This window comes from Heteronotia binoei, chromosome 1 (genome assembly GCF_032191835.1).
Source record: "Heteronotia binoei isolate CCM8104 ecotype False Entrance Well chromosome 1, APGP_CSIRO_Hbin_v1, whole genome shotgun sequence".
NCBI classification, from domain to species: Eukaryota; Metazoa; Chordata; class Lepidosauria; order Squamata; family Gekkonidae; genus Heteronotia; species Heteronotia binoei.
The window spans coordinates 141163985-141188070 of NC_083223.1; the positions used below are offsets into that span (position 1 = coordinate 141163985).

Below are 24086 nucleotides of genomic sequence, written 5' to 3' on the forward strand. Positions count from 1 at the left end.
GGTTAGTCTGGCAGTAGATCCCTTAAACTAGAATGTTTGTCTAAACCAGGCCCATATCTGGAATGTTTCTTTCTTTTTCTTTTTTTAAATAAAACTGAAAAATGAACCATTCGCTGTGCACATCAGTTATTCCATTGCCTTTGTGCTGGAAGCCTGATGCAAGTTTATGGCTTATTATACAAAAGATTACTATTTCACTTACACTTTATCTGAACATTTACCAACTCAAGCTAAAATGTGTATTTCTGAGTATTTGGGGAACTGTTACATTTGCCAATTCATTCTCCCAAAGTTTACAGTCTTCACAATGGGAGCTGACTCCCAGATAAGAAGGGGATACTTATGTAAACGCTGAGCTGAAAGATTCTGATCTTAACCACTTGTGAATAGGGTTGCCAACTCAGGGTTGGTATATTTCTGGAAATTTTGGGAGTGGAGCCTGAGGAGGCCAGGGTTTGGGGTGGGGAGGGGAGGGGTTTTTAATTAGGGTTACCAGATGCCATGTCTTCTTTTTTTGTGTATCCATCCTCTTTTGTCTTTATTTAAAAAAAAACTGATGAAAATATCCCCTTTTGGGGTTATTCCTAGTTAATAGCAATTATGACAATTTAAATAATAGAGGTATTTAAAATAAGCTATGTCAGTGATCACTTGTTTTAGTCAGTCTAGAAATATGTCCTCTATTTTGCTTCTCAAAATATGGTAATCCTAGTTATGCTTTAGTCAACCCTCCAAAAAAGTCATTTTCTCCAAGGGAATTTACCTTGGTTCTTTGGAGATCAGTTGTAATTCCTGAGGACTCCAGAGACCACTTAGATTGGAAATTGGCAACCCTACAAAGTTGGGAATAATTCCATTGAAGCTGAACTTGGCTCCACATTCTATGGTTTAGAGCGGAGGTATCAAAAATCAGCAAATACCGTTCTCTTCTAACAGCTGTGTATCCCCCTTCACACACACACACGCACACACCCTTTTTTGTTTATTTTAAGGCTTTTCCTGATATACGACTTTAATAATTGGCTGAAGTATGTCTCTCCTGAAACAATGAAACAGTATTGAAATCCTGTTATCCAAACCATAAAACGTCGTAAGAAAATACTGGATTTCCGTTAAGTGTGGAAGAAAACGTAAATGGCGGCAATCCCTTTGAATCCGGAGGGAGAGGAGGGGGAAAGCGTTTCACTTCCGCGGTTTGGTCTTCCTTTGGGTGAAAGACGGTATACGTTTCAGGGATTTAAGGTTGTTTTGTTTTGTTTGTTTTTTTTGAGGGGCCGGAATAACGGTGCGTGTTGCTAGAGGAAGAGAGGGGAAGAAGGTATGGATGTGAGCGCAGCGGAGTTTGAGGAGAAGTTGCCGAGGCTGCAAGAGCTCATCCTTGACTGCGACTTTGTTGGTGAGGCAGCCAGGTTGGGAAGGAAGAATGATTCTGCTCAGAGCAAGGCAGAAAAAGGGTTGGGTGGAGCTCGTGCCATCCTGGGAGGAAAGGGAAGGAGGTGGAATCTGTATAACTGCGACAGACATATAGTTCAGTCTCATGGCTCTTTCCCCATAATTAAACTGCACTTAATCCAACGGGGCTTTTACCCTAGGAAGTGTGCTTCGATTATAGAGTGTAGTGTGCTTAAATCTTCAAAGTTTAATGGATGTTTCGTCACTCCTGAAAGGGGGGGGGGGCTGCAGTTCTGGAGGAGGTTACTACAGTCGTCTCGCAGGTTTTTGAGCACTGTCACCAAATAAAATTTTTTGGAATTCTTCTGGGCGCACGGTTAGAGTGTCAGGCTGTAGCTCCACTGAGTTGTGAAACTCACTGGCGCCAATCACACTTGCTTTCAGTCCTGCCTACCTCACAGGGTTGTTGTCAAAATAAAATGGAGGACAGGAGAACCGTGTGCGCTGCTCTGACCTCTTTGGGAAAGGGTGGGCTTGGAGGAGGGGAGGGAGTTGACAATGTGATGGCATAGTTAAACTAGAATAAAACCAACATAATGTGCAGTGTGTTGAATGATACTGGTTTCATAGCTATGGGGTTTGTTAGATAGCACAGAAGAAATGTAGAGAATCTTTTAATTTTGTTCATCACTTACCCCAGGAGTAGTTCTGACAACTGTGATGTTTTAAAAAATTTAAATGCAAAAGGTGGTTTTTATTTCTTCATTGACTTTGTAATTACAGTAATTACACAGCTGAGGAGAAATAAAATTTTAACTACAAAACTAGTTCATTGTCTGGTATGCGGACCAGAGTGAAGACTGTATAGGGCAGGGGTGTCTAACATGCAGTTTGGGGGTTGAATCAGGCCCCTGGAGGGCTCCTATCAGGCCTCCAAGCAACTGGTTGTTGTCTGCTTCCTTCTACCTTTCTCTTGCTTCCTTCTGCATCACAGCTTGCTTTGCCAGGCTTGCTCAATCACACAGGAGCTACAGAGCAAAACCTCTATTTTCTCAATTGCTGAGGCTTCTCTCTTGGGGAGGAAGAGGGGAGGCAAGAGTTTGCTTTGCCAGGCTCTCTCAATCACACAGCAGAATGATTAGCCAAGCCTCTCTCTCATATATTGGCTGAGGCTCCTCCCCCTCTTGGTCCCCTAGGGAGGGAAGGAAAGAACCAGAGCTTCCTTTGCCCACTTCCTTGGATCCCATGGGAGAAATACAAAGAAAGCACCTTTTAAACCAATGAGTGCTAATGTTTTAAGCATGGTTTAAGTTTTTTTTTTTAAAATAATCTTTAATTGTGTTTGTGTCCTTTTTAAAGTTTATATCTCTGTTACCTAATCTTAAATAAGTATATACATGGCCCAGCCCGACATGGCCTGGCCCAGCAAGGTCTCATTTATGTAAGTTTCGGCCCTCATAACAAATGAATTTGACACCCCTGGTATAGGGTGTTCCTGTCTGTGTCATTGGAGACATAGGAACGGAGCTTGGGGTCTTGGGAACAATGGGCAGGAGGATCCAAATCCCTGCTGCCTGCACCAATCACAAGCCCCCTGCTGGTTTGAATGACCCAATAACATGCTTGCACAGGAACCCTGTTGTATATGGTTGGCCCCATTGGCCCAGTTCCTCAGTCTTGAAGTACAGCCTACCTAATGCTGTATCTAATAAAGAGCTGATGTTCACTACCACTTAGCCTCTTCAATGCATCAAACCCACTATATTATAATTGTTCTCTACTGAATATGGTTATTTCAGATAGTTTGAATCCCAGATATGTTTCAAGTCTTATGTGAAGATATCAGAGTATCTGCTTGCAAAGAGCTGCCCCCACCATGTGCTGATTGTCATGTGTGGCCTTAGTTTGGCTGTCACTTAGGGCTCTGCAAATCCTGTGACACCTAGAGGTCTGCAGAAAAATCTAACATTTCTAAAAAGCAGCAGGGGATGGTGACAGCACCAATGTTTGTGCATGAATTATTTAAAAGAAAAAAAAGCTGGACCATGCTCAGCCCACTGAGTTTGGTATAGGGCCTCAGAAACATGAGTTGAGAGGATGCTGTGTTGTTCTGGAGCAGTAGAACAAAGTTTGAGTCTGGGGGCATCTTTAAGACCAACAAAGTTTTATTCAAGATGTAAGCTTTCGTGTGCATGCACACTACTTCAGATAGGAGGGGAAGGTGATGTTAAATGCAGGTGGAAGAGATGGGGGGGGGGGGAAATGTGGGGAGCCAGATTTTCTTTCCCTTGGCTTTTTGCAGGTCCGTTCTTGTCCTTGCTTTTTCATATTTCAGATATTAATGTTTTCTTCTATCTTAATTTAGCCCAGAAGATAGCTCCTGGCGTAGACAGTACAGTACCTTGGCCCAGTTGTTCTTGTTGCATTGGTTCATGCCATGGTAACCTCCCAGCTAGACTGTTGTAATGCATTCTGTACAGGTTTGCCCTTGAAGACCACTCAGAAACTCCAGTTAGTTCAGAATGCTACAGCTCAATTACTATTGGAAGCTTGAAGTCATGACTTTGAATTAAACCCAAGGAACTAATTGGTAACCAATGTGCTCATTATTGCCTACAAAGCTGTTTGTGGCCCAGGATCTGTATATCTGCAGGATTACTTCTCCCAATGTGCTGCACATGGTAAATGTTCCATGGTACTACTGGATAAGGTCAGCAACTACTCATACTTTAGCTTTTTCTGTTCTGGCTCCTTCCTGAATAAATGGCCTGCCTAAGAAGTCTCCCACACCCCCTATTCTGCAAAATGTGTAAAATGAAACTTCAGCAGGAAACTTTTATAACCTGAATGTAGTTAATGTCTGTGAATCTTAAGGTAGTCCTCATTGTGCATATTAGACTGTTTATTTTGCTTTTGTATTGCTCTCTGAAATCCAGTTTTTGTCATATGTTCTGTAATGTTTTAATGCATTCTCCAGTTTTGTAATCCTGCTTTATTTTCTGTATTATACCGTATTTTAGTGCGTTCTACAATTTTGGTGGTTATATCTATTATACTATTTTTACTTCATGGTTGCTAGTTGTAATCTCTCTTCAGTCTCTCAGAAAAATGGACTATAAATAAGTAAGGATGGGAAAATATGTATTGTGTCAATGCTGCGGGGATGCTTAAATACATGCAGTGGATTGGCTTCTAGTGCCGAGCACTATTGTTAAGCAGGATGTGAGAGTTTTAATGGGGCCTGCTGGGGGATACATTTGGGAATATAAAGAACAATGGGTGATATGTAATGAGAGTGGCACAAATAATATGTCAGTGCTCTGGGAATTTGATTTATCTAATTGTGTATGCTGGAAGTGTATATTCATAATGATTTCAATGTTCTTGCACAATAGATACTGTTAGATTACAGAAGAAAATTGTCCACCTCTTTACAGTTCTTTGTGTCTTACAGGATTTGATATGGAATTCACAGGTTTGCATTCAGCATTTCCACCTAGTGGACAGCCCAGGTAAACCAAATATGTTGTCAGTTTGTATGCTCAAAGAACCAATATGAAGAAATATGCCACACCCAGAACAATATGGAATATTGTCTTTTCCCCCTTTAGTCTCTATGATTATCCTGCTGATTGGTATCAGAAAGCCAGACGGAGCGTTCAGCAATTTACAGTGTGTCAGCTTGGTGAGCTCTCTTAGTCCTTGTTATCAGAGAGGCTGAAATCCTATGGCAAATGTGTGGGATGAGGACAGGTGCGTGATAGAAAAGGGACAGGGGGATCTACAGTTGCTGTGTCTCCTGCTTCTGTGTGAGAGCTGAAAACCCAGGTTGCTAGGCAGCAAATCAAATAATGCCTTGAGTTGTGGGGTGGCATCCAGATTCCCCCCTTCCCCTCAAATAGCATTTCTGTTTTAAGAGTATTCTGTTTTCTCAGTACCTTTCTAGCATTCATTGCTTTTAAAAAATGGGAGGGAGGGTTGGCGGTTGTCGTTCATTAAATATTGTGCTTCCATATTTGGAACTGATATGTCTATCCTTGATTTTGGGAGGAGGGAATGGTAATGATTAACATGAATACTCTCCACTTTATGGGGGAAGCATAGTGTACTGTACTAAGGAAACAGTTTTCTAAGACAATCTGCAAAGGCCTTTAAACCCTAAGTAGAATATATTTAGAGCATCAAAGCAGCAGAGCAAGCTTCTACTTCCTTCTGAACACTGGAACTTGGTAGACTGCTGGATATACTGATTAATGCACCCATCAAGGAATAACTAAGGTGAACATTAGAGCAGCCATTCTTGATCAGACCAATGGTCCATCTAGTCCAGCATCTTGTCTCACAACGTGGCCAGCAGAAGCTTCCATAAGGTCTTCGTGGGCCTTTCCGCTATTGGTTTTATTGCTGCACCAGGAAGTTAGTTTTGCCAAACTTCTGCGTTAAGGAATTTGTATTCTTCTTTATCAGTAAGAATTACCTTTCTGCTTTTTCTAAAACTCTAAACTATTATAATAAGTCTTCAAAAGAGAAAAACTTGGTGTTATGCTGTTGAAGGCAAGAATTTTATTGTCAATGTACAGCAAGGAAGAAAAAAATCAGGAATATGGATTTCCAGCATAGTTCATGTTACAGGAGTGGAGATTGCTCTTTCTCAGCATGTCTTCACCCACAACGGAGAACATGACTACCACAGAAAATAAAAGTAAGCTGGACTCTCAGGTATCCCCCATAATTGGGAGGGACCTTCAGTTCCAGTTTTAAGGCTTTAGTTCCAGAATGATACATGGAAGATGCTTGGTGCAGAACTAGTTTGTTAGCTTGCATGGAGACTATGAAGAAGAAAACTGAGATGGGCTCTTGGACATCTCCCATACTTGGCCTTTGAGAAGACTGTTGGAAAAGAAGGACCAGACACAGTCTCTTAGTCTCAGTCTGGGGGTGGGGGTTACAAGAAAGTCAGATAGATAGGTAAACTGTGAGTTTCTTTTTTGTTTACTCTTCTGTCCCTTTGATGTGTAGACTGATACTCTCAGGAAATTGCTCCCTTCCTTCCAATCTCTCTCTCACACACAAAGAAGGACTTCATTGCTCTCCATCTTTGCACCATGAATGCAGTCTCCATCTGCATCCATCCAGGTTGTTAAAATAGATTATATTCCTATCTCTCATCTGGCCTGTCTAGAATGGAGTCATTAAATAAAGAACTCTATTTTGAAACTGACAAGTGACTCTGTGTAACTCTTTTGTTAGCACATTCAGAACAAAAAAGCTACGTGTAGCCAATAGTGCACTCTGCTAAGTAAAATAGAGATTTCTGGCTTACTATGCCAGTTAATTTAACAAAGACTGGGGCGGGTGATGGCAAAGAATAACATATTTAATTTTTTATATACATGAAAAGTTAATGACAAAAATCCTTCCTTAACCTTCCAAAAGGATCCTAATGATTTTTGGCTGTGTTGATCATGGCTGCTAGAATTTGGAGCCCTGACCAAAAGTTGCCCCTGAAAGTCTTAGTAAGTAAATGTGTGACATCATTAACAGTAGGCTCAAATACCTTTAGAATAATTATGTGGGGGCCAGAATGGAATAAATGCCCAAGAATATTGTGTGTGTGGGAATAAAACTGATTTTTAAAAATGTTTCTTTCAGGGTTGTCAATATTTTCTAGTGAAAATTCAAACAAGTAAGTAAAGAATGTTCTTAACAATGCTTGTGTTTATATGATGGTCCCTGGATACAATATGGCCTTAGTTTTTCTGTTTTTTATTGCAGGTATATGGCACATTCATATAACTTTTTCCTCTTCCCTACAACATTTGGCCAAATGGATTCTGAATTCTCTTTCCAAGCATTTAGTATTAAGTTCCTGAACCACTATGGTTTTGATTTCAACAAGGTACATCTTTTGCTGTAGATAGATTTTGTATTTAAGTAGGTGAGCACTTGTTTTTGATGTACCTAAATTGCAATTTGTTCAGAAGTATCTGAAAATGTATTTACAAAGTAAATTGTGTGGAAAAGTCACTTTGTAGTCTGAAATCATGTGTATGCTTGAAATATGTTGTCACCTGGGAATCTTCTCCTGCTTCAGTTATCCCATATGCCTAATTCTAGCTGCTGGTCCTACTGTTCTGTGACTAGACAGGAATGAAATCCCATAACATTCTTTAGTCGCACTAATCACAAGATATGATGTTTCACTCTGGTTCACTTGTCTTTGTTTTTAGTCAGTGTGACTGTTCATTAACAGTGTTGGTTTGCATACATGCCCTTTTGATGGAGTCTCTCCTTGGAGCGACAGTTGCTAGATGCTGGGAGAGGGGAAGTCTCTTTGTAAAAGAGCATTTCAGCCTTGCTGGAAAGAAACAAATTAATAGCAAGCATAGCCAGGATAATGTTGGTCATACTCTATTATCGATTTCTGAAGTGGTAGTGGGGATGTTGAATGGTGTATGGGTGTGGAGAAGAGAAAACCTGTTTGCTGGGTGTCAGGTGGAGAGAACAAGGGAAAGAGTGGAAGTAGTCCAGATGGGCAACCCAAGTGTCTCTAGGTAAGTGCTCCTGGAGAGGGAAGGAGGCTTCGGTGTATGGTCAAGAGATGTTGAGTAGGAGCTCTTTGGCAGTAGGGTTATGGTTCTGCACAATACACCAGTATTTGCTGATGTGCAGGCCTCCTGATGCTCTAATAATTTGATTTTAACTTCCAGTCACATATTTCTAGAAATAGCCACTAGATCTGCGATTTTTTGATCTTACTATGGCTCCTTGTGAATGTGTTAATCTTTATATTGCTTTACTGTTCTTAAAGGGGTCTTCTTCATTTCCACAAAATGATTCACTTGTGCTGACAAGCCCTGGAAGTGGTTCCCTCAAAACAGAAATCTCATGCAGCTTTTGGATATGAGCTCTGGAATGGTAGTGCTAGAAGGCCTAAAAGAGCAGACTGTGGGGCAAGTGACCCTTTGGAAGTGTCTTACAGAGTTTGCAAAGAGAGTTTTCTCAAAAGTTGAGTTATCTTCTCTATTCAGAAGATTTGTATGTTGGTTAAGAGATATGCAGAAGCAATTTTCAGTTGTCATTGTTTTTTTCTTGATCTTCTTAGCAGAAGCAATATGAGCTGTTGTAGTATCTTGCATTTGAAGTTTTGACTTACTTAACTGAAGTGTAGCCCTTATAGAATAAACATTGGTGTGATTGAATGAGTAGAGAAAGTTAGTGAAGGTGACTCTGGTTTTCACAGAAGCTAGCATGCAGACCCTATTCTGTGTAACTGACCCCTCTTTTCAGTTTCTTAAGGATGGGATCCCATACATGAATGAAGCACAAGAGAAGAAACTTCAGCAAGGTCTTCTTTCTGGAAATTGGGTTGTCCATAGGTAAAACTATTGCTATATTACTATTTTTGTATATTGACTTGATTTTTCCCCCTGGGCTCTGTGTGTGTATTTTGGAAACAACTGGGAGACTTCAGAGAATGTCCTGTAGGCCAGACCCAGCCTACTCAGAATGAGCTAACTGTTCAAAGATCTGACCTGTCTGCCACTTCCTCTTCTTTGCCAAGTCCTTCTATGTACCCCTTTGAATTCTCTGGAACAGTGGTTCCCATTTTGAGTATGGTGACCCACAAGTTCAAAAGTTATTTGGTATGGTGATCCAGTAAAAAAACAAAACTGCTAATGCACAAATCAATAAAACTGCAAAAGCCTGGGACCCACTTCTACAGGCTTCATTGCTCACTTTTGGGCCTACACTTGGGTTTCCTGTCTCCAGGTTGTGCCTGGAGATCTTCCACTCTTACAACTGATCTCCAGCTGGCAGAGATCAGCTCCCCTGGGGAAAATATATCCTTCAAAACCTCACTGGTTGAATTATCACTCTCACACAAAAAGTGTGTAAACAAACATTTAGTGCACAGTTTTTAATAAGTCCATACAGCAAAATAATAGAACGAACACCCACACGATGCTCCCCCAGACTGCTTTCTAAAGTCACATCTCAGAGGCACTGCCTTCAGCCGCTTCTTGCAGTTCAGAATCTGGGTGGAGACAAGGGCATCGTTCTGCACAACTTTTCACAAAGAGTTCAAAAGACCGTATTTCCTGAATTTCCTACAGTTTCATTGGTTTCACCCTTCGTCAGTCTTCTCTCAATGCTGTTTTAACTGGAGCCACAGTACAAAGAATTCAATCACGGATCAATGCGTACATGCTCAAGTCTCTGCTACAGGCTCTTTTTGAATTCTTTGTACTGTGGCTCTAGGATCCACCCTCTCTAGGATCCACCCCCAAATTCTACAGGTATTTTCCAACACAGACCTGTCAATTCTAGCCTGTACCTACAGCCGGTCTAGCGTGGGAAGTGGGGGAGGGGTTGGCGATCTGGCTGGTGTACCGTCCGCCTAACGCACCAGCCAGCGCCTTACCAGCCCTGATGGAGGCGGTGGCGGGCTGGGCGTTGGAGTTCCCAAGGCTTATGGTCTTGGGTGACTTCAACGTCCATGCAGACGATGCGGCCTCCAATCAGGCGCTGGACCTAGTGTCTTCCATGGCGACACTGGGACTCTCCCAATTTGTTACCATCAGGCCGGACACATGTTAGACTTGATCTTTGCGTCCGGGATTCTGGTGGACGGTATCGCAGTAGAAGCGGTGCCATGGTCGGACCACCTAGCCCTTAAGGCCCGTGTGGGTGCGCCCCCTCGACCCTGTACGGGCGGCGAGCCTATTTTGGCTCGCCCGCGGAGTCAGATGGACCCTGAGCGGTTCCAGAGGGCTCTGCGGGATCCCTGGCCCCCTAGCAATTCCCTCGATGACCTAGTAAATACCTGGCATGACAGGTTATCCAGGGCCATCGACGAAATTGCACCCCGGCGTCCTCTGCGCCCCCGAAGTAGGCTGGCTCCTTGGTATACCTCGGAGCTACGCCAACTGAAACAGGGACTCAGACGACTAGAGAGGCGGTGGCGGCATACTCGTGACGAAGCGACGAGAACATCCTACAGAACGTTTATGAAGTCTTATGAGATGGCAGTCAAAGCTGCAAAGAAGGAATACTTTGCGGCTAGGATTGCATCTGCAAATTCGCGCCCAGCACAATTATTTAAGATAATTGAGAATCTGACCACTCTGCCCCAAGGCAGACCAAACATGAAAGAATTGGAAATAGGCTGTGAGGCTTTTGCGAAATTTTTTGCAGATAAAATCTCGTCACTCCGCCAGGACTTTCCTGCCACATTGACTGCAGCAGATGAACCCGGGGCTCCGTGCCTGTCTTCTAGTGTTATCTTGGATCACTTCGACGCGCTTAGTCTTGGGGAAGTCGACGAAGTCCTCTCAACTGTACGCCCTACAACTTGCGACCTTGATCCATGCCCCTCCTGGCTAATCAAATCCTGCCAGAGGGAGCTTAGATATCCTATACGGGATATCATAAATAGATCCCTCTTGGAAGGGCAATTTCCAACATCTTTGAAAGAGGCCATGGTCCGCCCTCTCCTAAAAAAGAGTACAGCAGACCCGGCCGAATTGGCAAATTACCGGCCGGTCTCGAACCTACCATTTTTAGGTAAGGTTATAGAGAGGGCAGTGGCGTTACAGCTGCAGAGTTTTTTGGATGACACTCCCGCCTTAGACCCTCACCAGTCCGGCTTCCGTCCGGGTTATGGGACGGAGACAGTGCTGGTCGCCTTGGTGGATGACCTCCAGCGGCATCTGGATCGAGGCGGTGTGGCGGTGCTGATATTGTTAGATCTGTCGGCCGCATTTGATACGGTTGATCATCAGTTACTGGCCCGCCGGCTCGCCGACACGGGGATTGGGGGATTGGCCTTACAGTGGCTTTCCTCCTTCCTCGAAGGATGGGGACAAAGGGTGGCCATTGGGGGGGAACGGTCCCGGAGGCACCCACTAGTATGTGGGGTCCCACAAGGGGCAGTTCTCTCCCCGATGTTATTTAACATCTATATGCGCCCCCTTGCCCAGATTGCCCGGAGGTTTGGACTTGGGTGCCATCAATATGCTGATGACACCCAACTCTATCTGCTAATGGATGGCCGGCCTGGCTCCGTCCCAGAAAGCCTGGACCTAGCATTGCAAGCCGTGGCAGGCTGGCTCAGACTGAGTGGGCTGAAGTTGAATCCAACGAAGACAGAGGTCCTGTGCTTGGGTCGCGGTGCCTTGGGAGGGGAAATCCCCTTGCCAGTCCTTGACGGTGTGCAGCTTAAAGCGGCACACAGGGTCAAGAGCCTGGGGGTTCTTCTGGAGCCTTCATTATCAATGGAGGCACAGATAGCAGCCGCTGCCAAGTCCGCGTTCTTTCATCTTCGTCGGGCGAAGCAGTTGGCCCCCTTCCTAGAGCGCCGTGACCTAGCAACAGTGATCCATGCTACGGTCACCTCGAGACTGGACTACTGCAACGCCCTCTACATGGGGCTGCCCTTGTGCCGAATTCGGCGGCTGCAGCTGGTGCAGAACGCGGCGGCTAGGCTGTTGCTGGGGCTCCCAAGGTGGGAGCACATACAGCCGGGGCTGCGCGGACTGCACTGGTTGCCAGTGGCATACCGAGTTCGCTACAAGGTGCTGGTTATTACCTTTAAAGCCCTATATGGCCGAGGACCTACCTACCTAAGGGACCGTCTCTCCCCATATGAGCCCCAGAGGGCACTGAGGTCATCTGGGAAAAACCAGCTGAATATCCCTGGGCCAAGGGAGGCCAGACTGAAAGCCACCCGGGACCGGGCCTTCTCTATTACTGCTCCACTACTGTGGAACCAACTCCCTGAGGAGGTGAGGGCCATACGATGTTTAGAGGGATTCCGTAGGGCCTGTAAGACCCACCTTTTCAAGATGGCCTTCAACTAGCGAAAAAATTAGTGAAAAAACTTGTGACAAAACTAGATATGCTGCTAGAAATCCTTTTATTCTTGAAATGTTTTTACTTCTGAAATTTATTGAAACTTGTTTATAACGCCATACTGTTATGTGAATTTTAATACTTTGTAATTGTTTTAACCGTGTTTTATAATTATAACTGATGTAATGTGTGTTTTATGTTGTGAGCCGCCCTGAGCCTGCTCCGGTGGGGAGGGCGGGATAGAAATAAAAAATTATTATTATTATTATTATTAGCACAGTGTTGAAGGGAAGCTTAAGAGAGCAGATGCTAGGGTAAGTGACCTTTTAAACATGTCTTAGAGCAGGGGTGGCCAACGGTAGCTCTCCAGATGTTTTTTGCCTACAACTCCCATCGGCCCCAGCTGTTGGCCATGCTGGCTGGGCTGATGGAAGTCATAAGCAGAAAACATCTGGAGAGCTACCGCTGGCCACCCCTGTCTCGGAGAGTTTCCAGAGAGAGGAAATAATGCCCCAGAAGAAAGGCAAGGTACAAATGTTCTTCCATGCTTGACTTCTCCTTGGCTAGGTTGTAGCTCTGGTGTCTCCAATGTCTGCTAGTGAAGCCAGCCAAATGTAAATGTCAGAAAGGAGCGCCATGAAGAAATTCTCCTGCACATGCCAAGGGGTAGGGAGAGTGCCTTTGATTATCAGTGAAAGTGCTTGCAGTTGGTGCTTATGGATTATACCAGTCTCTGAAAGATGGAAGGTACTGAGCCAGCTCAAGTAGCAAATAATAGCAGGAGTGAGCAGGGTTCTGTAAAAAGCAATGGGATCCTTGGGGGTGGGATTGAGTTCAGCTTGAAATGATTTGCTACGCATTTTTCTTACTGCATTTTTGCTAGTGTTCCGGACAAGGACAAAATGAAAGAAGTGATTGATGAAGTAACATGCTGGGTGTCATCTGCAGAAGAGGGAGAGTCTATGGTTCTGCACGACATATATGGTAGGAAGTTTGTTCCTTTATCCACCCTTCCACTTCACATCCCCTAACTCCTTCAATGAATCAATAACTTGTTCTGCCCATTGCATCTTGTCCCCTGCCAGGGGCCTGTAATATTTTTTTTCCTGTTTACTTGCTCCTTTGTCTGCACCTTTCAGCAGTAAGGAGTTACATCTGTACCTAAGCTCTGCCTTCCTGGATATGATAAGGAATAATCTCTGCAAACTTAATTTCTTCTGAAGAAAAGACTTATGCAAGCCTTATGCCTCCAACTTTATTAATGTTCACTTTTCTACTGAGCTGCAACAGAGATGGCATTTTTCATGTCCCCCTAGTCCTAAAAAAGGTCAAATTTGCTTATGTACTTGATAACTGTGTTGTGTACTTGAAGACTGAGGGAAAAATATAAAAAGAGAAAAATTAAGCAAATATGTGTATTTATACCAAAGTGCACTAAAATGTTACTTTAAAAAAACACAGGCACATTCCACCCTTGAAGCAGTAAATATTTGAACTAAGTCATCCTGAATCTATGAAACATGATACAATTCCATATCTCTAGGTTAATAGCCTTGAACCAATAAAACAGAATCAACAATTCAATACTTACAATTGGTAAGGTTGCCAGGTCCAATTCAAGAAATATCAAGGGACTTTGGGGGTGGAGCCAGGAGCAAGATTGTGACAAGCATAACTGAACTCCAAAGGGAGTTCTGACAATCACATTTAAAGGGACCACACACTTTTAGAATGCCTTTCCTCCTTTGGAAATAATGAAGGATAGGGGCACCTTCTTTGGGGGCTCATAGAATTGGACCGCCTGGTCTAATCTTTTTGAAACTTGGAGGGTATTTTGAGGAGAGGCATTTGATGCCATGCTGCAAATTTGATGCCTCTATCTTAAAAAAAAAAAAAAAGTCCCCATAGAGCCCCAGAAGAAGAATAAGGTACGTACATCGCCTCATCAAACAGAAATCAAAAAGTGACAGGTGCCCCCCCACCTCCATAACCACAAATAAAATGCAAGATGTTTCCTATGGGAACTGAGGCAAAATGGTCTGTGATTTAAATAGCTTTTCCATATATTTTATTTATTGCTACTTGTGAGAGAAAAGTATTTGACCTAAAAGGTCAAGGCTCTAGGTCACTGATTTTTACGGTGAGAAGTTGTAAATATTGTTGTACAATATATTTCAAAATGTTGCTTGTCAAAACAAGAGGTCTCAAGACTTCTCACAGGCCACAACACCCCTAGTGAAATGTCAATGCACTTTCCATCGGTGTGGTTTTTGCCTGCTAATGAATGTGTGTGTATATGTGTAAAATGATAGCTGTGATCTTGCATTTAAAGATGAAACTTCACTAGTATTCCAAATATAGACAGAACTCTTAACTGTGCCATATTATCTCTTCAGAAGGGTTTTTTAAAAAGTTTATCTCCTTTCTTTCTACCCATTGGTTTCCAGTACAGCTGAATACATTTTTTTTTTAAGTCTATGAATGTATGGTGGAAAACAAATTTAATCAGATGAGCCCAAAGGCAGGACAAAACCATAATAAGCTGCAGAACAAAATAATTAAGCACTTGCATACATTTTATATCCTGCCAAGAACTTGAGAAGTCAGGGCAAATTTAACCTAGCACCTAAAAGATAACACAGTACAGACTTGCTGAATATTTTAGAAAGAGTATACCATATTTGCTATGCCATCACAGAAAATGCTTTGTCGTTGCCATTGGCTACCACTCTCCTATTTTCTTAAGGTAGTATACCTAGAGCAAAGCCATGGATGATAATTAGCAAACAGAATGCTTCTTCATATAGGAGACATTATTCTTCCAATAACTTGGTTCTCTGCAACTTAGTTTAAAAGAAAAAAAAAACACTTTTAATTGCTTCCAGAAACAAGTTAAATACAGAAATTAACTAAATACAAGAAATTGTATATGTATTTAAGTCTAAATTTCCCTTTATGTTCATCCTACAGCAAGTGAAATAGGCAGAAATAAGTTCTACATGCCCTGTTAAATGTGCATTCACCCCATGTTCCCCAAGTATTGTTGACAACACAAATATTTACTGCCAACTTTGGTGATTTTTGATATGGTTCCACCAAGATCAGGATCTGAACCTTTAATTGTATTCAAGTAGGCATTCATTTGCTTTTGATGGAACTCTTAACATCAGAAGATCTGGGACTTTGTTCTGAGCCATGCAGCTCACTTAATATCTTGGCACACAATACAACTTCCTTAAGTCATAATTGCTGCCAGAATATTCTTCACACCTTTCACTCCAGGTACTGCCACAATGTTACTCTGGTGCTACTGAGCAATTAGAGAGAAGGACTGGGAGAAACAGCTGATCCCTCTCTCAACATGGGATGTTTCTGACACCTAGGATATTTCCTAGGGCATGAAGTGTGTGCCTTCTCTGCTGCCACCTACCCAAGTTCTCCATCTGAGGCGGACTGCAGAGGCACTTCCTCCGCAACCTGCTTCAAACGGAGCCAGCATGAACAGCAGAGAAGGGCAAACATCCTCTAGTGTCACCTGGGAGGAAAATGTAAATGCCCTCTTATGCTATTCAGGCAAGATCCAAGGTGGGGTGTAGAAGTCTCTGCTTCTTGCTTTGGACCCTTAACACCTAAGAAAATTGGCAAAGATGAATAATAAGATGCCAGACAGATGTTGGAAATGTAAAAAACATGAAGGTTCTTTCTACCGTATGCGGTGGACTTGTGAAAGAGCGAAAAAGTATTGGCGGATGATTCAACAAGAAATTTCTAGGATCTTGGGATATGAATTTAAGAAAGTCGCAGAGACTTTTCTGTAGGGATTACAAATGGAAAAATTTCCAAAAGAAGATAGAACTTTAATCCGGTACTTGCTTTCAGCCGCTAGGACATTATATGCGTAGTTGTGGAAGCATGAAAAAATACCAGAGAAATGGGGTTGGATTGTAAAAGTTATGACATTGTGTGAAATGAACGAATTAACAAGAATTTTAAGAGGTTATGATTTAGAAGTTTTTAAGATGGAGTGGAAAATAAAAGGACATTGAACAATTTTTGATAATGATGAAGTCTTAGAAAAAAAGAAGAATGTTAATTTTCATTTTTTATTAGTTAAGGGTACCTTTAAACATTAGTACTTTAAGTAAATAGCACCGGCGGGGGTCAAGTAATGGGGGAAGGGTGGCTAGAAAGTAATATGTGGGATAGTTAAAAGAAGTTATTAATGATGCAGGACATATAATTTGTTACCAAATAAAATTGTTTTAACCGTGAAACTCTGGTCGCTAGCAGAGGTTAGAACCGCTGTTCTGCAGCTTTTACCACTCTGCACCGCTGGGGCTCTTATTTCTCTAATTATCTGCGTGCAAATGTTTCATGGGAAGCCTGAATATAACCGAATAGCCCAATTTTGTCAGAGCTTGGAAGCCGGTAGAGGTTAGCCGTGTAACAGTAGCCTCTGCGATCTCTTACAACTGTCCAGCCCACACATTTCATGGAAACCATTGTGGTGTAGCGCTTAGTTTTTACATCCTGTTTCCCTCCCTAATCATGATACCAAGCAGCTTATCAAATGGTTTTCCCCTTTTCCATTTTATCTTCGCAACAGTGACCTTGTGAGGTAGGCTAAGGCAAGAGAGCGTGATAGGCTCAAAGTCACCAGCAATCTTGCGTGGCAGAGTCAGGATTTGAACTTGATGGTTCCGGATCCTAGTGTGGTCCTCTAATGCCTATCCTAGTTGAGAACATTGTTCTTACATTTCAGTCTCAGCAAAAAACAAAAACAAAAAAGGGGGGGCTACAGTAAAGTATGTAAAATACTCCACTGGCTCTAGCGGGTTAAGTGTTAAACAAGAAACCAGGAGACTCGTGTTCAAATGCAACTCACTGGGTGACATTGGCAAAGATGAATAATAAGATGCCAGACCGGTGTTGGAAATGTAAAAAACATGAAGGTTCTTTCTACCGTATGTGGTGGACTTGTGAAAGAGCAAAAAAGCATTGGCGGATGATTCAACAAGAAATTTCTAAGATCTTGGGATACGAATTTAAGAAAGTTGCAGAGACTTTTCTGTTGGGATTACAAATGGAAAAATTTCCAAAAGAAAATAGAACTATAATTTGGTACTTGCTTTCAGCCGCTAGGGGGAGGGACAGTGGCTCAGTGGTAGAGCATCTGCTTGGGAAGCAGAAGGTCCCAGGTTCAATCCCTGGCATCTCCAAAAAAGGGTCCAGGCAAACATGTGTGAAAAAAACTCAGCTTGAGACCCTGGAGAGCTGCTGCCAGTCTGAGAAGACAATACTGACTTTGATGGACCAAAGGTCTGATTCAGTATAAGGCAGCTACATATGTTCATATGCGTAGTTGTGGAAGCAAGAAAAAATACCAGAGAAATGGGGTTGGATTGTAAAAGTTATGACATGTAGTGAAATGGGCAAGTTAACATGAACCTTAAGAGACTATGATTTAGAAGTAATTAAGATGGAGTGGAAAAAGTTAGGACGTTGTATGCGCGGTTGTGGAAGCAAGAAAAAATACCAGAAAAATGGGATTGGATTTTAAAAGTTATGACACTGGGGTGAAATGGGCAAGTTAACATGAACCTTAAGAGACTATGATTTAGAAGTATTTAAGACGGAGTGGAAAAAGTTCAGAAGATACGTAGAAAAAGAGTGGAAAATAAAAGGACATTGGACAATTTTTGATAATGACTAAGTACAAGAGGGAGGAGGATATTAATTTTGGTTCTTATTAATTAAGGGTACCTTTAATATTAAGATTTTAAGTATATAACACCGGCGGGGGTCAAGTAACGGGGGAGGAGTGGGTAGAAAGTAATATATGGGATAGATAAAAAGTAATTATTAATGATGTAAGAAATTGAAATTTATTGCCATATGTTACTGATAAAATTGTTTGAAACAAAAACATTTTTCCACCCTCAGATCACAATCGTGCCAGGTTTTTTTTTTTTTTTTAATCTTCACCTGCATGGCTTCTGCAAAGGGAAGTCCTGCCTCGCCAAACTTTTAGAGTTCATTGAGAAAGACTCGCCAGAGATTCCTGAGTATACTTAGCAGTCATGGGATAAGAGGATGGGTTCTCTTTCTGATTAAAAAACTGGTTCAATGACAGGTAGTAAAGAGTGGGAATCTGTGGACAATTCTCACAATGGAGGGAAGTATGCTACGGGGTCCGATAGGATTGGTATGGGGGGGGCAAGACTATTTCATTTATTCATAAATGATTAGGAACTATGGGGTGAGGTGCTGGTAAGTGTAAGGTGATGGCACAGTGGGACAAAAAATCCGCACTTCGACTATAAGCTAATAGGGATAGAACTTGCTGTGACTGAGAGGGGGAAAATCCCAAGTGTGTTGTGGATAGTTCGGTGAAAGTGTCAACCCGGTGTGCTGCAGCAATGAAAAAGGCAAAGTCTGTGGTAGGTATTCTTGGGAACGGGATTGAGAATAAAACAGCCGATATTGTAATGCCCCTGTATAGATCTATATCACAGCCTTGTTTGGAATAGCGTGTACAATTCTGGTCACCGTATCTCCAAAAGGACATTGCAGAGCTAGAAAAAGTACAGAGAAGGGCAACAAAGTTGATGGGGGGGGGGGTTGGGGCACCTTCCCTATGAGGAAAGGCTGATGAGTGACTTTTCAGTTTAGAAAAGAGATGGCTAAGTGAGGGGAGGGGGAGGGCGGTCAGGATAGAGGTTTATAAAATTATGCACGGGGTGGAGAGAGTTGACAAACAGAACTTTTTCTCCCTTTCAAAATACTAGAACTCAATACATCGAGGCTGATAGCATATTCAGGGCGGACAAAAGGAAATACTGTTTTACACAGAGAGTGATTAAAATGTGGAATTCGCTCCTCTGCCTGCACCCTTGGTTCATCAAGGAGATCAGTTCCTAGGCTGACCGTGACCCACAACCTGCTCTTCTCCCTAAAGCAGCAACGATAAACACTTCTTTTTCTTTTAGAATCCTAGGCAACCTCCTACTGCCTGGGCCCTGTTCATTGCTCAAGTAACCTCCGGGCAGCTCCTTGGAGTGCTAACAGGTGGAGGATGCTGACAATGGAAAAAAGGTGACATGTTTGGCGTCCCTGTTGCCCTTTCCTCACCAGAGACCGGAGCTGCTGGTGTTAAGGGTCCAAAGCAAGAAGCAGAGACTTCTACACCCCACCTTGGATCTTGCCTGAATAGCATAAGAGGGCATTTACATTTTCCTCCCAGGTGACACTAGAGGATGTTTGCCCTTCTCTGCTGTTCATGCTGGCTCCGTTTGAAGCAGGTTGCGGAGGAAGTGCCTCTGCAGTCCGCCTCAGATGGAGAACTTGGGTAGGTGGCAGCAGAGAAGGCACACACTTCATGCCCTAGGAAATATCCTAGTTGTCAGAAACATCCCATGTTGAGAGAGGGATCAGCTGTTTCTCCCAGTCCTTCTCTCTAATTGCTCAGTAGCACCAGAGTAACATTGTGGCAGTACCTGGAGTGAAAGGTGTGAAGAATATTCTGGCAGCAATTATGACTTAAGGAAGTTGTATTGTGTGCCAAGATATTAAGTGAGCTGCATGGCTCAGAACAAAGTCCCAGATCTTCTGATGTTAAGAGTTCCATCAAAAGCAAATGAATGCCTACTTGAATACAATTAAAGGTTCAGATCCTGATCTTGGTGGAACCATATCAAAAATCACCAAAGTTGGCAGTAAATATTTGTGTTGTCAACAATACTTGGGGAACATGGGGTGAATGCACATTTAACAGGGCATGTAGAACTTATTTCTGCCTATTTCACTTGCTGTAGGATGAACATAAAGGGAAATTTAGACTTAAATACATATACAATTTCTTGTATTTAGTTAATTTCTGTATTTAACTTGTTTCTGGAAGCAATTAAAAGTGTTTTTTTTTTCTTTTAAACTAAGTTGCAGAGAACCAAGTTATTGGAAGAATAATGTCTCCTATATGAAGAAGCATTCTGTTTGCTAATTATCATCCATGGCTTTGCTCTAGGTATACTACCTTAAGAAAATAGGAGAGTGGTAGCCAATGGCAACGACAAAGCATTTTCTGTGATGGCATAGCAAATATGGTATACTCTTTCTAAAATATTCAGCAAGTCTGTACTGTGTTATCTTTTAGGTGCTAGGTTAAATTTGCCCTGACTTCTCAAGTTCTTGGCAGGATATAAAATGTATGCAAGTGCTTAATTATTTTGTTCTGCAGCTTATTATGGTTTTGTCCTGCCTTTGGGCTCATCTGATTAAATTTGTTTTCCACCATACATTCATAGACTTAAAAAAAAAAATGTATTCAGCTGTACTGGAAACCAATGGGTAGAAAGAAAGGAGATAAACTTTTTAAAAAACCCTTCTGAAGAGATAATATGGCACAGTTAAGAGTTCTGTCTATATTTGGAATACTAGTGAAGTTTCATCTTTAAATGCAAGATCACAGCTATCATTTTACACATATACACACACATTCATTAGCAGGCAAAAACCACACCGATGGAAAGTGCATTGACATTTCACTAGGGGTGTTGTGGCCTGTGAGAAGTCTTGAGACCTCTTGTTTTGACAAGCAACATTTTGAAATATATTGTACAACAATATTTACAACTTCTCACCGTAAAAATCAGTGACCTAGAGCCTTGACCTTTTAGGTCAAATACTTTTCTCTCACAAGTAGCAATAAATAAAATATATGGAAAAGCTATTTAAATCACAGACCATTTTGCCTCAGTTCCCATAGGAAACATCTTGCATTTTATTTGTGGTTATGGAGGTGGGGGGGCACCTGTCACTTTTTGATTTCTGTTTGATGAGGCGATGTACGTACCTTATTCTTCTCCCAGATACCCACAGATCAATTTTCCATTATACCCTATGGGAATCATACTGAATAATGAAGTGCTCAGCAGATATTTCCCTCCCCCCCCCCCACTTTCTGATGACTCTGAAGTGTGGGGAGGGATCCCCTGCTCCCACCTGGGGATTGGTAACCCTAAATAGGGTTACCATAGTAAACCATAGTAAAGCAGAACCAAATCCGTTTCAGCCTCCAAGGCCTTCCTCAGTGGTCAAACTTTTGTATACATGCACACACTGACATAGAAACATGTGTTAATTACAAGACAGGATGATTCTAAGGCCTGAAAATGAATAAATAATGTAATTATTCAATAATTTATATTAAAAAAATAGACTACATAAAACTTTTTTTAAGAAAGTTTGGAATTATTTACTCGCATCTCAAATATTCTGTGTGGCAAAAGAATTGTAGGTTGTAGAAAAAAGTTTTCTTAAGACTTTTAGCACATACATCCAGGGAATGCAAATTTAATAACTCCTTCTATAAGAAATGTATATGAAAAACTATTTTAATAAGAAGAGATTTCAGACCTTATAATCAACCTGCTTTGTCATTAACACATGTTTCTACATCAAAGTGTGCATGTATACAATAATTTGACCACTGAGGAAGGCATTGGTGGTTGAAAAGCATTTGGTCCTGTTTTACTATGGTTCAAGATTATCAGCCTACAGATATTGAATTGTTTATCCTGTTTAATTGGTTCAAGGATATTAAGCTAGAGATATGCAACTGTATCATGTTTTGTAGATTCAGAATTTCTTTATCCAAGTATTTGCTGCTTCAAGGGAGGAATGTGCCTGCATTTTTAAAGTATAGTTTTAATGCACTTTGGAATAAATAGATTTTTTTTTCTTTTTATATTTTCCTCTCACTCAGTCTTTGGGGACCCAGCTTTGTTGTTTCTTTATGTTGGGTTCCCCCCCTTCTATTTATGTTTGCTTTGTACTGCATAACTATCATGCATTGCCTTTTCATAATCTTATCTTTTCCCCGTAGGCTTCCAGATGTTTGAGTTACAACTGGTTTTAAGACAAGCTCTCCAAGATATTTGGACAATCCCTTTGGGAAGTGAAGAAGTGAGTTAATACTGTGAAATCTAAAGGTGGCACTAGTGTCTTGGGAACTGGGAAAGGCATTAGTACACTTCTTGTCCGTTCTACAATACAGGCTTCCATATTTGGATCTTTGTGAGTGATGCTAAACCTCTGGCAGGAGTGAATGAAAGGAGTTTATATTAGTATTTTAATTAAAGCTATAAATCAAAATCTTTGTGCCCCTAGTGGCAGAGTAAAATTGACTGTTTTAGGCAGTTCAGAACACAAATGTTATTAACCTGTCTCCTAGCACATATTTATGCTAATTTTTTGTGGTATCTCAACAGCCTGAAAAGGGCAGTGTCAACTTACCTAAACAAACCTGCTTTTATGCAACAGTTTGCCTTTTTATTGTTCTAATTGATATTGTTCACATTTACAGCCAGTGCCAAATCTCTCATCCATCTTATTTTTAAAATAAGTATATATAGAGGCACAAACCTCCCACCTGTTTAAGTTTGAGTACTGATTTGTTTCAGGTAATGGTGAAGAAGATAAGTCCACGAGGTCGCTGGCTGCTAGAAAATACTTTTTATGACTCTTGCCGAAGAGAGCAAATTCTTCTTTCTGCAAGGGGTTTTACCAACCTTTTCCACATACTTGTGAAGGCAAAAAAGGTAAATCTCAGAGATGAAAATCATCTATAATATTTTTTTGCACATTAGCCTTTCAAAGAGAGGGACAAAAATGAATGCAATTAATTAGCATGTGTTTCTTGAGTTGGTTCTCTAAATAGCATTATGAAATTCCATGCTAGATGGACCATAGGGACCATATCACTCCAATCTTGATCCATATACCCTGGCTTCCAGTTTGTTTTTGACCACTATTCATGGTGCTGGTTTTGACCTCGAAAGCCCTATATTGTTGGAGACCAATTACCTGAAAGACCATCTAATCCCCCTTGTGAACCTGCCTGAACATTATGGTCATCTTTGAAGGCCCTGCTTCAGGTGCCCCTGCCTTCTGAGATTAGACAGGTGATATCTCATGAGAGGGCTGTCTTGGTCATGGCACCAAAGCTCTGGAACATTCTCCCCAGAGAGATTCGTCTGCTCCCTTCTGTGGCCCTCTTCTGCCAGCAGGTGAAGCCTTTTTCGTTTCATTTGGCATTCCCTCAGTGATCACTCCTTCCTAACCAATGTTTTAATGTTTTGTATGTATTTTGACTCTGTTTTTAACTCTCTTTAAAATTGTTGTAATTATGTAAGTTGGGAGGTTGATTTTAATGGTTTGATGATAATGTAAATATCATGTGTGTTTAAATTGTTAGCTGCCTTGGCAGCCCTTATAAGAACAGAAAGGTAAGATACAAATTCTGTAAATAAATAAGTGTATTTCTGGCTCTCCAACAACACTTTTTTCACTTAAGTACAGAATCAATGCCAATGTGTTGTATTCTAATTAATTAATTAATCATATGGCAGTGTGTGTGATACAGTCTGCATCCAGAAGTTCTAGCTCTTTTAGCGTTATGCACCATTAGATTGCAAGCTAGATTTGTTTTTAAGGCAAGAGACGTTTCAGAAGTGGTTTGCTATTGCTTGCTTCCATGTCACAATCCTGGTATTCCTTGGAGGTTGCCATTCCAAATAGTAGCCAGGGCCAACTCCAAACCCGTAGCCAGGATTTGGGAAGTATTTTCAAGTATTTTCAGGGGGCACTCAGGGGCCTCACTCCCTTAGCCTTCCATCCCACATTCCTTCCTTCTCACCCTTCCATTCCTTCCCTGCCCACTGCCCCCTCCCTCTCTCCTGACACTCAAATCATGCATTGGAGGAGTGGCTGAGGCAGACTCTGGCCTCTGGTGCAATTCCCTTCCTTAAGTTCCTTCTGAGTCTTATCGCTGTTGCCTCCTC

At 41.8% G+C, this 24086-nt stretch overlaps 1 protein-coding gene across 2 annotated transcripts in view; it reads left to right on the forward strand.

Moving 5' to 3' along the window:
* Positions 1–1157: 1157 nt before the first annotated feature.
* Positions 1158–24086, forward strand: part of PNLDC1 (PARN like ribonuclease domain containing exonuclease 1) — a 40015-nt gene continuing 17086 nt past the window's right edge. The window contains exons 1-9 of one of the 2 annotated variants that reach the window (XM_060241759.1): positions 1158–1396; positions 4847–4904; positions 5004–5077; positions 7045–7078; positions 7168–7291; positions 8683–8771; positions 13130–13230; positions 22130–22209; positions 22707–22844. In XM_060241759.1, the coding sequence (XP_060097742.1) occupies positions 1321–1396; positions 4847–4904; positions 5004–5077; positions 7045–7078; positions 7168–7291; positions 8683–8771; positions 13130–13230; positions 22130–22209; positions 22707–22844 (774 nt within the window). In that variant the 5' untranslated portion in view covers positions 1158–1320. The remainder of the gene's footprint in view (positions 1397–4846; positions 4905–5003; positions 5078–7044; positions 7079–7167; positions 7292–8682; positions 8772–13129; positions 13231–22129; positions 22210–22706; positions 22845–24086) is intronic. The other variant, XM_060241768.1, reaches the window with a different exon arrangement.